Source organism: Pseudorasbora parva, chromosome 25 (genome assembly GCF_024679245.1).
Source record: "Pseudorasbora parva isolate DD20220531a chromosome 25, ASM2467924v1, whole genome shotgun sequence".
NCBI classification, from domain to species: Eukaryota; Metazoa; Chordata; class Actinopteri; order Cypriniformes; family Gobionidae; genus Pseudorasbora; species Pseudorasbora parva.
The window spans coordinates 24,403,279-24,417,916 of record NC_090196.1 but is presented as its reverse complement, the minus strand read 5'-3'; the positions used below and the strand labels follow the sequence as shown (position 1 = coordinate 24,417,916).

At 35.3% G+C, this 14,638-nt stretch overlaps 1 protein-coding gene across 3 annotated transcripts in view; it reads left to right on the top strand.

Moving 5' to 3' along the window:
* The window catches only part of LOC137065088 (cytosolic carboxypeptidase 4), a 217,664-nt gene that overhangs the window by 41,053 nt on the left and 161,973 nt on the right, over positions 1 to 14,638 (top strand). For all 3 annotated transcript variants that reach the window (XM_067436651.1, XM_067436653.1, XM_067436652.1), the window contains exons 2-5: positions 1,188 to 1,255; positions 8,022 to 8,085; positions 9,528 to 9,674; positions 14,150 to 14,281. In XM_067436651.1, coding sequence (XP_067292752.1) covers positions 1,188 to 1,255; positions 8,022 to 8,085; positions 9,528 to 9,674; positions 14,150 to 14,281 — 411 coding nt within the window. The remainder of the gene's footprint in view (positions 1 to 1,187; positions 1,256 to 8,021; positions 8,086 to 9,527; positions 9,675 to 14,149; positions 14,282 to 14,638) is intronic.

Below are 14,638 nucleotides of genomic sequence, written 5' to 3'. Positions count from 1 at the left end.
GCATAATTTTACAAACCCACAAAGTCAGACCATGCTGTTTTTGCTTTAAATCCTGAAAAAAATTGGCAACCGATATTGTAATCGGCCCATTTGCTTGATTGTGATCTGTGCATCCTTAATGATTTTTAAAACTAAGGGTCAGATTTATTAACAGCTTGTGCCAGAGCAAACCCTCTTTTGTCATTAAAAAACTACTGAGATTTACTCGCAGTGAAAAATTAGGCGTGGACAGGGTTGTTATTGCGGCTTACTTTATTGCATATGCATTTATAGGAGTTCACTTTCAGATGCAAAATGTATGTGAGCTTAGTATTTAAATGAATCATGCAAGGTCATTTACTAAGGTTTGCGCTCAACAATTTACTGGTATTTGTGGCATTATTTACTGCCAAAAAAGTGTTTTAAATCAGATGCTAGTTTGTGGTGCTCTTGGTAGATTGTGTTGGTCATTATGGAAATGATCTGGCTGCGTCTGTGTTCTTTAATTTGTGCGTCGTCAGTGGATCACGTGCAGAACCTTCCACTACCATCTGCGCTTTTATGAGATTACGCTCTCACGCTAATTTGCCTTGTTTAGTAAATATGTCCCTAAATCTTTATCGTTACAGTTATCATCCTTATTGTGAATGAGCCTTAAGTGATAAAACTGCTATAGGCCTTTGAGCTCGGTAACACAAATGCCCCTTTTTGTCAACAAAACACAGCTGTGAATGTGTGTTCAACACTAATCACGTTCATTTACTCAGTCGAGATTCATTTCAGTGATAGATCATCTTTTTAATGTTAGTGCCAGTCCATGTTTAAGCACAGCCTGTCTCTATTAGCTCTGTCACGCATGTACACACACCCGCTCGCCTCTCTTCCTAATCACGCACATACACACAAGAGAAGATTCCTCAGCCTCTTGATATCCTCCCAGCTTGTGTTCTTTCTACTGTGAAATGCCCGGCTTGGTTTAATCCCTGTGTCTCGTCAGGCCCTTTTAATAGGAGCCTCATCTCAATGTCCGTGCACAACTGGAGCAGCCCGTGGGTTTATCTGAGGGAGATAGAGTTTCAGGGGACAAGTTGAACCCCTCTCTGCTTTAACTGTTCCCGTCTGTCTTGTTAAAGCGCAGAGGGAGAAGGTGCTGCCTCTGTGTCACTCTAACCTCGCTTTAATTTCTCCTTCCTCTTTCTGTCCTTCAGCCCGATCGAGACCCACCATGGCAACGCCGAGCTCCAGCGGACTCGAGGTCCTCCTCAGCACATTGCAGGTAAACGCACATTGTTTGTGAACGCATGCATCTGGATTGTCTCTCATTCTAAGCATAGGAACTGCCCACAGATGCGAGCGAGTGTGCTGGCAATGAATGCCCACACATGCAGGACACTTTTCATGTGCCGAGTGAGAAAGATAAATGACATGGTATCTCAGTACCATGAAAAGTAGCCTGTGGTTTAACGTAAACATGTCCCCCCCCTTCCAATGTGAAACTCAAAACGTTACGTTAACGTGCGTGATGGAGCGCAAATGTTTGAAACCTTATCTGCAATTTGCGGGCTGTATGGCGGTATCGTTGCGAGCGCTATTTTAAAACGCTGTGGAATAGGCAAACATCGCATGTTTAGTTAGTTTCATTTAAAGTTGCACTTTTTGTTTGTTGTACTAGACCAGGAGTTCCCAAACTCTTTTGTCAGCCATACCCATTAGACACAGAATATTATAATATATATATATATGTGTAAATAAAATATTGGCTATGTAAAATGTGTACTTAAATTACCTCCTGAAAGTAAACAATCTTTTTTAGTGTTTTTATTTTTTGAATTATTTTGCATCTATAGAGAGCTGCATATTTTGTATTTTTATATTATTATTGTTTTAACTCTAATTATAAAAATGAAGATATGTGATTATATATTATATTATATATTATATTTTTTATTTTAGTGGAATATTAGTGAAATGCTATAAATTTCTATTCAAAGGAATCTTGGCAATTTTGCACAGCTAATAGGAAAAAATTAGTGTAATGACAAGTTAGTTTAGTCATCATTTAACTAAAACTTTTGATTAAATACTGCTATGATTGACAAAATTGTCAGAACAAAGTTTGCTCAAGCGCTGTATGATTCAAGTAAATATTATAAAAGGGGATATGTATTCATACAGGTTTGATTCTGATATTGTTTGCTGCTGTTGGTAGTAGTTAATAGTGGTAATGTTTATTCAGATTATAAAGAGGCGCATGGCATAACAGCATGCATCAATACAATATTAATTATTGGTTTGAAATTAAAGGACCAGACCATTTTTTTCCCCCGTTTCCGTATCTGTTTTGAGTAGATTTGTTGTGCTCGTACAATGTCTCAAATGAATTCAAATTGTACCTTTTAAATATGATTTTTATCCACTTCCACAGCCTATGGTGACTGATTTCATATCAGTGATTTGTATATCAGTTGCCGCCAATAAACTGCAGAGGCCTTATGTGCTCACAGGAGGCGACGTGCCGAATTTCTGATAACTTTCTACCTCTTGCATGAAAATCAAGCTCAGAAGAGCAGAAATTATGTAGTTTATGCGTCGAAGCAATTGATTGCAAGTGAAAACCATAAGATGAGATTTATTCCTTCTTTGCTGTTAAGAGAAGGGGGAAAGCAAGTGCAGCAATGCGCTCCGTGTGGGATTATCGAAAGCTTTAAAAGGTTTCATTCTGATCTCCTCAGAAGGGAAAATTTATATCGCTTTAAGGTACGGAGAACATGGTGGACTTAAATACATATCAAGTGTTTGTTAAAACAAATGATCTTGATCTTATACTCCTATAAATTGCCACTTGTTTTTTTTTTTTTAAGTTTGATAGCTTCCTACACACAATTTTTCTGATCCATTACATTTTAGACTAAGCTGTAATATTACTGCCATATGTATGTGTGTGTGTGTATATATATATATATATATATATATATATATATACAAACACACACATACTGCAATTCAAAAGTTTTTGATTGGTAAGATTTGTACTTATGCTCACCATTTAATTTATTACAAATATAAAAAGCTGTAATATTGTGAAATATTATTAAAATGTAAAATAATTATTTTGTATTTTAATATATTTTAAAATGTAATTTATTTATGTGATGCAAAAATTTTCAGCATCATTACTCCAGTCTAGTGTCACATGATCCTTCAGAAATCATTCTAATATGATTTGCTGCTCAAGAAAGAAACATTTATTATTATTATCAATGGTGAAAAAAGTTTTTTTTTTTTTTTGCAACATTATACTCCCATTCAAAAGTTTTGGATCAGTAAGAAGTTATTTCTTTTATTGGGGGTTGTGGGGGAACTTAAAGAAAGTAATACATTTCTTCAGAAAGGATGCATTAAACTGATGGTGAAAGGAAAGACATTTATAATGTTACAACATATTCTATTTAAAATAAATGCTGTTTTTTTAACGTTCTATTCATCAAAGAATCCTGAAAAAAGTTTTGCACAACTGTTTTCAACAATGATAATAATCATAAATGTTTCCTAAGCATCAAATCAGCATATTAGAATGATTTCTGAATGATCATGTGACACTGAAGACTGGAGTTATGATGCTCAAAATTCAGCTTTGATCACAGAAGTACATTTCATTTTAAAATATATTGAATAGAAAACATATAACAAATAAGAAGTTATTTTACATTTTAATAAATATTTCACAATATTAAAGTTTTTTTGTATTTTTGTTTAATCCCTGTTTGGTTTAAAAACTTTTGAGCGGCGGTGTATATTTTGTTTAATATTCATCCTTTCATTAATTTCAGTAGATGTGTGCAGAGATTTATATTTTTATTGTATATTAATATAATTAGTAAAAAAAAATGATGTAATTACGAAAATGTATTATAAAAATGTTTATAAAAACTACAAAATAGTTGTCCTTTTCAGACAAATAATGTGCCTTTAACATGTTCTGTCAGTTCAAATAAGGATCCTTGCAACTGCTTAGCGTTGGCCATGTGGCTCTGAAGAATTGACTCCTTTATTACAACGCAAACTGACAAGGGTAGCTAGTAATACCCTCACGATTAGCCACAGCCAGCGTGTCGCCTTCTTCCAGCCATGACTGGCATCAAACGTGGCAATAAGTTCCAAATTCACAGTCCTTGACATGAAGCTGTTGGTGCCTGAAATGGGATTCCTGCTAATTCAAATTGAGACTGACACAGACGCTCAGGGTGCTGTGTTTTTTATTTTATTTTATTTTTTTCCTTCATATTCTTCCTCTGCTTTTACCTTTCTGTTTTATAGCTCTCATATCCTGTCTTTAATATGTAAAACATTTTTTAAATAAATAAATAAATAATTTAAGATGTGTCAGAATAACTTTTAATAGATTTTCTGCACTATTTAGAATTGTTTCTCCTCTGGAGCGGCTCCTGGCTTAAACAGGATGTTCAGCCAAGCCGCTCCCGGTGCAATCCTGCCATCCTCTTAAATGTTAATGGTGTGCTCTGAGAGGTGTTCCTCATTAAAGAATTAAAAATAAAGAATTGGGATATGAAATATCTACTTTCAAGAGGGTTCCTGAGAATATTAAATTATGTCCTTCTCCCTTTTGATAGATGGGAAACATTTGTGCCTTTTGATTTTAGCTTGGCATAGGTGATGCCAGACCAAAATAGATGTAATTATTAATAATTTCAAGTATCACTAGATTATTCTGTTAAAAGATTGTTGGGCAAATAATGCTTTAATGATGTGCCAGCTGGCTCTGTATTCTAGCCACACTCATTAATGTTGAGTAATTAACATGGTTGTGTGGAATTATCCCAGATGTTGATGACAGGGCCATCAATTTCCACGAAAGAGCTCATGCTCTGTTCTACTAGTGTAAAAGATCATCCACGTGAAATGTAGTTTCTTCATTAAAACCACAGGCTTTAGGGGCAAAAATTAATGGAGGTATTTGAAGTGAAAATGCCACAGAAAGTGACAAAAATGCCCCTGAAATAAAATTTGGGGGCTAAATATGTCCCCATTAAATGTCTCTGTCACATTTCACATTTTTTCCATTATATGTTTCATAGTTATATGGCTATTGCATAAAACATTGGTTTAATTAAAATACAAAGTACAAGTCCAAGTAATGAACCACGTAATACTTCACCTAAAAATCATTTATTAACCCTCAGCATTCACCAAGTATTTTAATGATTTTTTTCTTTCTTTTGTTGGGATACAACAGAACTGGTTTGATAAAATGTATTAGCGGCTCTTCAAAATGAGGCTATTATGCTCTAAAACTTAATAAAAGTCCCCCTGAATAATTAGAAATGGCCAATTTGCCCCCCCCCCCCCCCATATTTTATATTCTTGACGCTGCTCTGCTGTACTCCATTACATACTGCTCTGTTTGTTGCTAGGATGACAAAAGTAAAATGTTAAATTTATAGTTGGTTTTGCCTCGCTTCAGCAGCCGTGCTCATCACTGTCAGAATGAGTGAGATGGCCAATTGAATCAAAGAAGGTGGGGCTTACTGTTAGTGCGAAATCCAGTGTGACACTTTATAGCAGTAATAGCAGTGAAAAAGTGCGTTATAAGATGTAAGTAGCTAAACATTTAATATTTGACAAGTGTTTTATGACAGTGTTCTGCAACCAACTGTAATATCAAGTGATGCAAACTACTTGCCATTTTTTTAATGAAATTTCACCATTTTAAATTGAAAATATGATTATTTGTGTAACTAATAACTGAATTTGATGTGACAAGAAAAATTGAACAGGTTTACATATTAGGCAGATGAAAATAAGAGTGCATGTGTGCATATTAAAAAAATAAATTCTTTACTTCATAACTACAATAGAATTGGGACTATACAATTACAGTTCTTATTTGTTTTTCTTTATTTTCTTAAAGAGGTCTTGAGAAATCTGCTTTTCCTTCAGCTTTTGATATATAAAAGGTCATGGTAATATAAGAATATCCTGTAAATTTCAGAGCTTAAAACTTCCTTGTTAGTCAAAGAAAATATTTTATTGACACCAGGCCCAGAAAACGATCAATCTCAGAATATGCCTCAGCTTGACGTCATCGTGTGGTGAAACACCGCCTTAACAGAAGAAGAACAAAGCCTGGTTCTATAGCCCTGCCCTTTGACTCATGCACGACATGACATAAAGAGCTTAACCAGATCCAACTTCTAAGCAATAAACATACTGCATAAACTTCATTCGGATTCCAGTATAATAAATGCATGGTTGAACTTTATTTTTAACGACTATCCAGCTCACGTGGGGAAGACATTGCAAGATTGATCCTTCATTTCATCACAGATTAGTTTGTAAACGAGAGACTGGATTTGCAGACATAATTGAGATTACATGAATGAATGAAGCAACACACTAATGAGAGTAAAAAATCAAGAACCAATGTTGTTAATAACTACGTTTTTTTTTCTTCTTTCTTTTAAAAGTCAGACTAAGGTCTTAATCACAGTAAGATGTTTACATAGAATTTTCATTATTCTGATTATTCGCCAAGTATGGTTTTACTAGCCTAGAAATCTAGATGCACCCTAGCAGTAGCAAATCTAATTTGCAGCCAGGGTAGTCTAACAACTCTCTGTTGGCTTACGAGTTTGAAAAACCAAACTCTGGTCAGGCCAATCACATCGTGTATAGAGTCGGTGGGCTGGCTTAACATCAAGATGGCAGAGTTGTGACATTTCCATCTGCTACTTGAAAACACGGAAGCTGGCGAACAGCAGTCTTCCGAATCAGCTTTGGCCGCGACTCTGGAACACTTGGAGTTAAGCTTTTCTTTGAGAAAAAAACAAAGAACCGCACTGAAGCCATCTTCCTTTTTTTTAGATGACTTCAGAGTTTTACCGACCTGATACGCTGAAAGTTTTATCTATCAGCTAGCTCCGCTTCACCTTCTTCGTTGTTCTGGTTGGTTGTTGCGTTATTCTATCACATGCAGAGGGAATTTGAAAGACAACCGTTTATCCCACCCCCCGGATTGAGCCCTGCCAAATGCTGAGTTCCCAGACCCAACATCATCTTGGTGTGGGTCTGGCTTGTCAGGCTATGGTTTTACCATACTCAGGCATATTGTATGCATGTTACTGGCCATTGTTTTAATCTACTCACATCAAATTCAAAATATATGTTTATAGACGTACTAGATATAATTCTGCGCCGTGATGAACATTGCAATGCTCGGTTTGCCATATTGCCAAAATCCCATTATAATCTCTAGGATAATTATTATGAGGATGCATGTAAACACGCTCATTGTTAACTGAAACTACTAAAAATCTTTTCAAAATGAAGCTAATTCAAAATATGAATAAATACTGTAATAGTGAATTATTCTAAAATAACACTGTCCAGAATGCATCTATAATATAGGCCCAAAAAATGTCTCCACACCCACAGAAACGAGTACCATTAACTTCTAAAGTATGAATGCTCTGCTGACACGGATCTCTCTTTTCAGTTCACTAATGTGGGTATGAGCGACAGCTCCCTGGCAGGACAGATCTCTTTGCGGTGCAGTTGGCTGTGGAGATGCCTAATAGGATTCAATGGCCACTGTCAGAATGACACAGCCAGCACAGATGCAGGCAGGACAATGTTGTTCTCTCTCGTTCTCTGTCATTTTTGCCCTATAATGAGAGCCAAAGCTTGAATCCCCAGCTGTGGAGTCCCTTCTCTAAGGATTGCGGCGCCCGACCGCCTAGCCGTCAACTGCTGCTGCTTTTAACCTCAGGGCTCCGGGTCCCCGCTGGGGTACGATTCCCCATTGCATTCTGAAAACAGACACAATGCTAGAAGATTTCGCTGTGCCAGCCAGGACACACTCAACACTATATATCACATGGGTTGTAAATAGTGATGCCATCTTTGAATGTTTTATTGGAGTTGCTTAGATTGTTTCCTGTTTGTTGAGCCACATTTTGTGTGGGTGCTATAGGTAATCTTAATTCATTGTTTAAGTTGTGCTGCTCTTTCTGCTCTCTTCCCAGAACGCTGGAGACATTGAGAGCATGCTAAACATTCTCAACGTCCTGGACGAGCTGTTGTCAGCAGGTGAGGTGCCCTTTCCATACAGCTAAATTTGTTGTTTCTCTTTCTGTCACGTCTCTGCACTCATTGCAAGTGTGCTGAAATTTGTTTCATTACCCATAAGGAGTGAAACCACTTTGTGTGTCCCATAGAGTCATACATTTTTTTTATATATATATATATATATATATATATATATATATATATATATATATATATATATATATATATATATATATATATATATATATATATATATATATATATATATATATATATATATATATATATATATATATATATATATATATTTTTTTTTTTTAAAGTATTCATTTATGTAATCTCATTAAACCTGTTTTGGAAACTTTTCAGCATGCCTTTGCTATGGTTTTGGTACTTTACAGACTTTTGTTTTTGTTTACTCTTGTTTTAAACCTAAACTTAACCTCAAAATATGAAAATAGATCATAAATATATTGTATTATTATAGTTATTGTTGTTGCCATTATTATTTTTATTATTATTAATAACAATATTATTTTAAATTGATCACATAAACAAAGCGTAAAAAAAAACGCAGGTCAACTCAATATTTTTTGCACAAAAATATTTATATTAATTTGTACTCATTACAACTCTCAGCTGTGGTTTCATTTCTATCCCCGCCAACAATTTTGCCCCAATTATTAAGTGTGTGTGTGTGTGTGTGTGTGTGTGTGTATAGAAGCACTTTTATTTCAAAAACATTTAAAATAGCATTTCTGCTACAGAATATTGTTAAACGCAAGACAATCTTCCATAGTTGAAGAAATCCTCATATACAGTAAAAGTTTACTGGTATACTTTTCATGCACGTTTCAATTTGTCGTGTCCCAGTGTGAAGAAGCTGAATAATGAATCACTTGTTCCTCATTTTTGCTTTGGATAAAAGTGTCTGCTAAATTAACAAATGTAAATAATTTACCTGATTTAATTAAGCGAACACAAAAATTATGGTTTGAAAAGTTGGACAAACTGCAGTAATCCAGAGGGATTCACTTCAAAATGAAACCTTTTAATGCAGTCCTAATAAGATATGACGTCAATGGACATTTCTCCCAGGATCTAATTATATAAACTCAAGTGTTTCAATGATATTTATTTCCATATCTTGGCCTTATTCTAGTCTATTATTCACCAACAAATCTATCGAGTAATACTCTTGTAGAGGTGGAGCGGTACTATACTAATCCTGTAATCTGAAATGAATTCACAGCAAAGTAATTAGCCAAATTTATTCACCAGCCTCCAGCACAAAGTTCTAATCAGCACGAATTTTCATAAGTTCTGAAAGAAAGTAGAAAATAAACCCAGACATCATCTTGTGATAATACGCCAGTGGCAAAGATGGCACCGTCGGTTGGTGTACAAGTTGTTATCAGCCTAAATTGAACATTTTGTGAAATTATCGCGGCTGTTTCCTTTAGGCACAGACAGACGGATTCATCATATGATATCGAAAGGAGGCAGTGAGGCTCTGCTGACGGCTCTGGTGAACTCAGCCCGAAGCTTCACGCCCAACTACACCATCCTGCTGCCGCTATTGCACCTGCTGGCCAAGGTGGGCCACCGAGGTGAGTGTTGGGGAGGCGGGGTTAGGAGAGAGAGGGAGGAGACACAGGAATGATTATTGGTGTAATTTCACTGACGACAATAGCCGTGTTTCCATTAACAATCATATGAAATTTCAAATTGAAAATGCACCCACTGGAGCCTCATCAATTTCGCAAAAAAAGCTTTTACACTCCCATGAGGTGGACAATTCGAAAAAGAAATATTTAGCAAAAACTGCATTGGATTTTTTGCTTTTATAGGTCACCTGGAGTATCCAAATGTCGATCATTCTTTAAAGTTGTCATGGTATGTTTGGACAGACGACGAGACAGAGGTCTTTATTAATACTGAATTCTAAACGACAAAAAAATGCAGATCAGAGGGAGAAACTGCCAAAAAGACCTCATATGTGGCTGGTCCTAAGTATAAGGCTGGAGACACACTGCAAGCGTGGCGTTTCTGTTGCCTGTCAGTCGCGGGGCGGCTGCCTGGCGTTTTCTCTGTCTTTGCACACCAGAAGCGTGTCTGACGCGGCGCTGCTGCTGCTATTAATGTACAGGGAAGCCCTATACTTCATGTTAAATATAAATATATTGCCTATTTATACAGCAAAGACAACGTCGGCAGTAGCCTATTGGCCATACATATCTATGGTATTGACGGCAAAATAGGCTACACAATATTTCGTTCTGTATTAACAGGTTTAATATTTCAAAATCGATAATTATGTTGTTTTTTATTTGCATTTATGTTAACCTACAGACTTTCAAACATGAAAATGTCATTTATTAATATGTATTCGTGTCAAAATGGCATATAAACATCTTTTCCTATGCTATTTCCTATGCTATGTCTCTTCTATTTGAAGCATGCACGCGGTTTCCACGCGGCTCGGGCCGCGCGTGAGCCGCAGGCAGTATGCAAACTCTAACCGCTTAACATGGGAGCCGAAATAAAAACGGACACGCCACGCAGCCGAGATGCTCACGGCACGCTTGCAGTGTGTCCCCGGCCTAAGGGAATTTCCTTGACTTTAATGCTTGAATAACACGCCATTTGGAATGTGTTATCGCGAGAGGAAATAAATAGTTGCATAACATTGGTTAATGAAAATGCAGTCTAATTAGACTTAGTTTTAGTTTTTCTAATTAGATTCTAAATTGTAGTTTTTTATGGACATTCAGAAAATATTGCAAAAGTTCTGTGTAAATCTGTAATGGAAACACAGCTAATGATTTGTATGTATGAATCTGGGCAATGCAAAACAACTCAATTGCAAATTTTATATTATTATGTATATAGTATTATAGTAGTTATTAATATATTTTTAATAAGCTTTTATTTTTATAACATTTCAGTTTTCATTTTTTTTAGCAATTGTATTTGCTCATTTAAATATTTATTTATTTTTATTTAGCTTAATTTTTTTAAAATTTAAACTAATTTAGTTTTAGTTTGACTAATTTTTGTTCTTTTTATTTAAGTGATAGTATTTTTTATTTAATTTAGTACACTTGCTTAATTCAGTTAGTTGTCAAGAAAACATTTCTACTTTTCTAATCAAATTTGTATGTATTTTTCTTTCTTATTTCAGCTTTATTTGAATTACCTTTTTAGTTTTTTTAACTATAGCAACAAACATATAAAAATATTTTATAAAGAGCATTTAAATATTATTCAGAAGTTTCACTGAAAAAAAAGATGGATATGGGAAACATAAACAATGACCACATTTTTAGCAAAATAATTCCTTTAACGTCAAATCTATTGGCTGTGATTTGTCATTTCGCCCAACATGTTAGCCTTTGGTGTTGACCAAAAATAACCTTGGTTGAACTCCAGTTCAATTTATCTATGGGAAGCAGTCATATTTCTTATTACGATTTATAATTTAGTCATCTTTAGTGCTGAGTGTTTCTGAATTCATTGGTGACTTGCTATAAATAGCACCTCACCAAAAATAGACGCGCCTCATATGCAGATTGCCCATAAGTCACATTTCATCTAGAGGGTGCAGACAGCATTTGTAGGGTCACTGTCGGGTCAGGTAAAAGCCCTCGATCCTGCGGAGTCAGAGGTCACCGTATAAGCACAAGCAGATCAGAGCACAAGCGTGGTCAATGTTTTCGATGTTGTGTAACTTAAGAAGTGAGCGTTTAATCCCTTGCTGGATCTTGTGTCTGTCAACATTCCACTCTTGCACTTTGATGTCTGTCCTAATGAACCTCTGCAGGGCATGTTTTCCTTCATCCTCACGTCTTCCTTTTCCATTTAGACAAAACATGTCTAAAAACAAACTCCATCTGTTGAGACCGTAAACTCATTCACAAGCCGGGACTTTTTTTGTGATCAAGCTGTTTTTGGAAACGCTTGTAGTCATGGTGGGCCTGCGGGATGTTGGGTCATGTGGTAGATTTGAATTATTTCTATAACGTTTCTCTCTGGGCAGTGAGGTTTTACAGACCACATTTTTCACCCCACACAGAGATTTCAATAATACATTTGCATTTACAAAGCAGAGATCATTTTCTGTTTCAAATGGTGCAATGATATGCACCGGTTTCCAGATGCATAAATAGTTGATATATATGTGGAAAATAGCGTCCTACAGCATTTTCGTTACTCTTCTTTTTCTCATCTTAAAAGGAAAGCTCACCCAAAAATACTGTCATTATTTACTAACCATAATGTTGTTCCAAACCTGTATGAGTTTATTCCTTCTGTGAATAAATGAATTAATACAGTAAGCATTTTTATACCACTTTTAGATACTACTCTACTATCAAAGAGCTTTACAATGGGATCAGTGGTCTCTCCTTAACCACCACCTGCAAAAAACTAAAGAAAATTGAATAGATGTACTGGTTGTTTTTTCTTGTACAACTTTTCCAATTGCAATTAATTATCTTTCATTTTAAATGAAGTTCCTTTAAGTTCCTTTGACTCCCCTAATATGTGATAAGTGATATTTTAACAAGAAAAAACTGTGAGGTTGGACTTCATTTATTGGGACTTGATCATGGAAAATGGTCTCAGTAAGACGTGGTTGGAGGAGAGTTTTGAAAAGGTGACTTTTGATCATCACATTAGATTGATTAAATAATTAATTGGTTGAAATACTGTACGTATCAATTCAATGTATACATTTAGATTACATTTTGCTGACATCTGATCCTTCAAATTAAATACTGCTAATCATTTAATGGCACTAATGAAAATATAATCTTTAGCAAATTTCACAATAAAATTGTATTCATTTAAAATGCTGCGGTCTAAATTCAGTTCAAGCATCTTTCATTCTTCATTTGAAAGTATTGATATTTTCACTGATCTACGCACCCAAAAAAAGGTTGAGCACTATCTTTAATTTATTTATAGCATTTTAAAATAGGGATTATAGTTTTTTTCTAGTGCTTTAATGTATTTAGACAAATTACTAAATAATTAAAAGATTAGTCAAATTTTATTGTCCATAACTAACTTAATGGCTCTTTGGTATGTACCAGAAATGTAATATTAGAGCCTATCTACTTACAGTATTTATTTATTTAAAAAGGAATTGTACACATTCAGTACATGAATGTGCATTAAAATGTAAATGGGGTCATTATGATTTCATGTTAACTTTAAAGGTGCAGTATGTAAGATTTTAAGATTAAAATTTTCACTTGAACAGTGTTATGTATTTGTTGACTTGCGCGTTTATATTATCCCAAAAATGTCCAACAATGTTTAAATCCAGAGAAATCAGCTATTTTAACTAGGACACGGACTGTGCCTTTCATTGCCTGTCAATGATGTAATATCAGCGCTATCCTTGATTTCCAGTTTTACTTTCGCAGAAACCATGGAAAACCAAAGATGCTTTGATACATTATGTGCTTTATTAGACAGGTGAGCAAATGTTTGGATAGTCGTTGACAAATACTAATCATTGTTATATAGCTCAATCTCTTATTGTTTTAATTGTTTTACCACGAGTATGTTTTTACCATGCCTCAGAGACATTATTTTTTCAAATGGCTATCATAGCATAATCAGAGAGAGCTTTCTTCATCATACAATATATTTTAATATATTTTTAATTAATTGCTTGTCATATTGCAATACAAGTCGGCAACTCCCATGGATCCACGCTATGACTTTGTTTTGAATAAGTGACCTCTAGCAGCGAAAATTACATATTGTGCCTTTAAATAGTTTAGGGCAGATCTTGTGCATCACTCCTGTTCTTGCATTCAGAGTTAAAGCGAAACTGATTTTGTATTTGATTTTGAAAGTGATGTCCCTTTGATATCCCAATTTCCCTATTAGACATCCAAGCAAATGTGGTTTTGATCTCCAAACCCAAGTAATCTGTTTCATCACTGCTGCCAACAGCTCAAAAATTTTGCCTTAGATCCCTGTAGTAAGCAAAGCACTGTCAAACAAGACGAATCAAATGTACATTTAATGAATGAGTCAAAGAGGAACATACTTTTCTTACTTCCCTTAGATCGTCAAATTGGTCTGAAAGCACAGAAGACAGATGCTGTTTTGGTGGTTCTGGGTTTGCTAAGGCAGAATGCAAAGAATGCCCGGAGAGCTGCAGCCTGTCTTTGGGTCCTCCGAGTCTTCTGCTCTTCTGGTGAGTCACATCTAAAATCAGTTCATTTTTGCCTGCCTAAGCTTCAAGCTATTCATGATTTAAAGTAGATGCAGGACTGTACATCATTTCTTTTGTACATATCACTGATGCTACAGAGGTTGAATGTTTTGTAGCACAGGTTAACACAATTGTAGCACAAGTATAAAACATATGTTACATCTCATAAAACAACCACAAGTAGCACAGTTCGTTGCTTAAACAGGCAGGTGACTGGCAAAAGGACTGATAATGTCTCATACGGGGCACGCCAGTAGGCCTATCGCGATAGTCGATAAATCAATTAATCTCACAATAAAAAAAATGAGCTCGATAATTTTTCCAGCCATTTGCATGCTT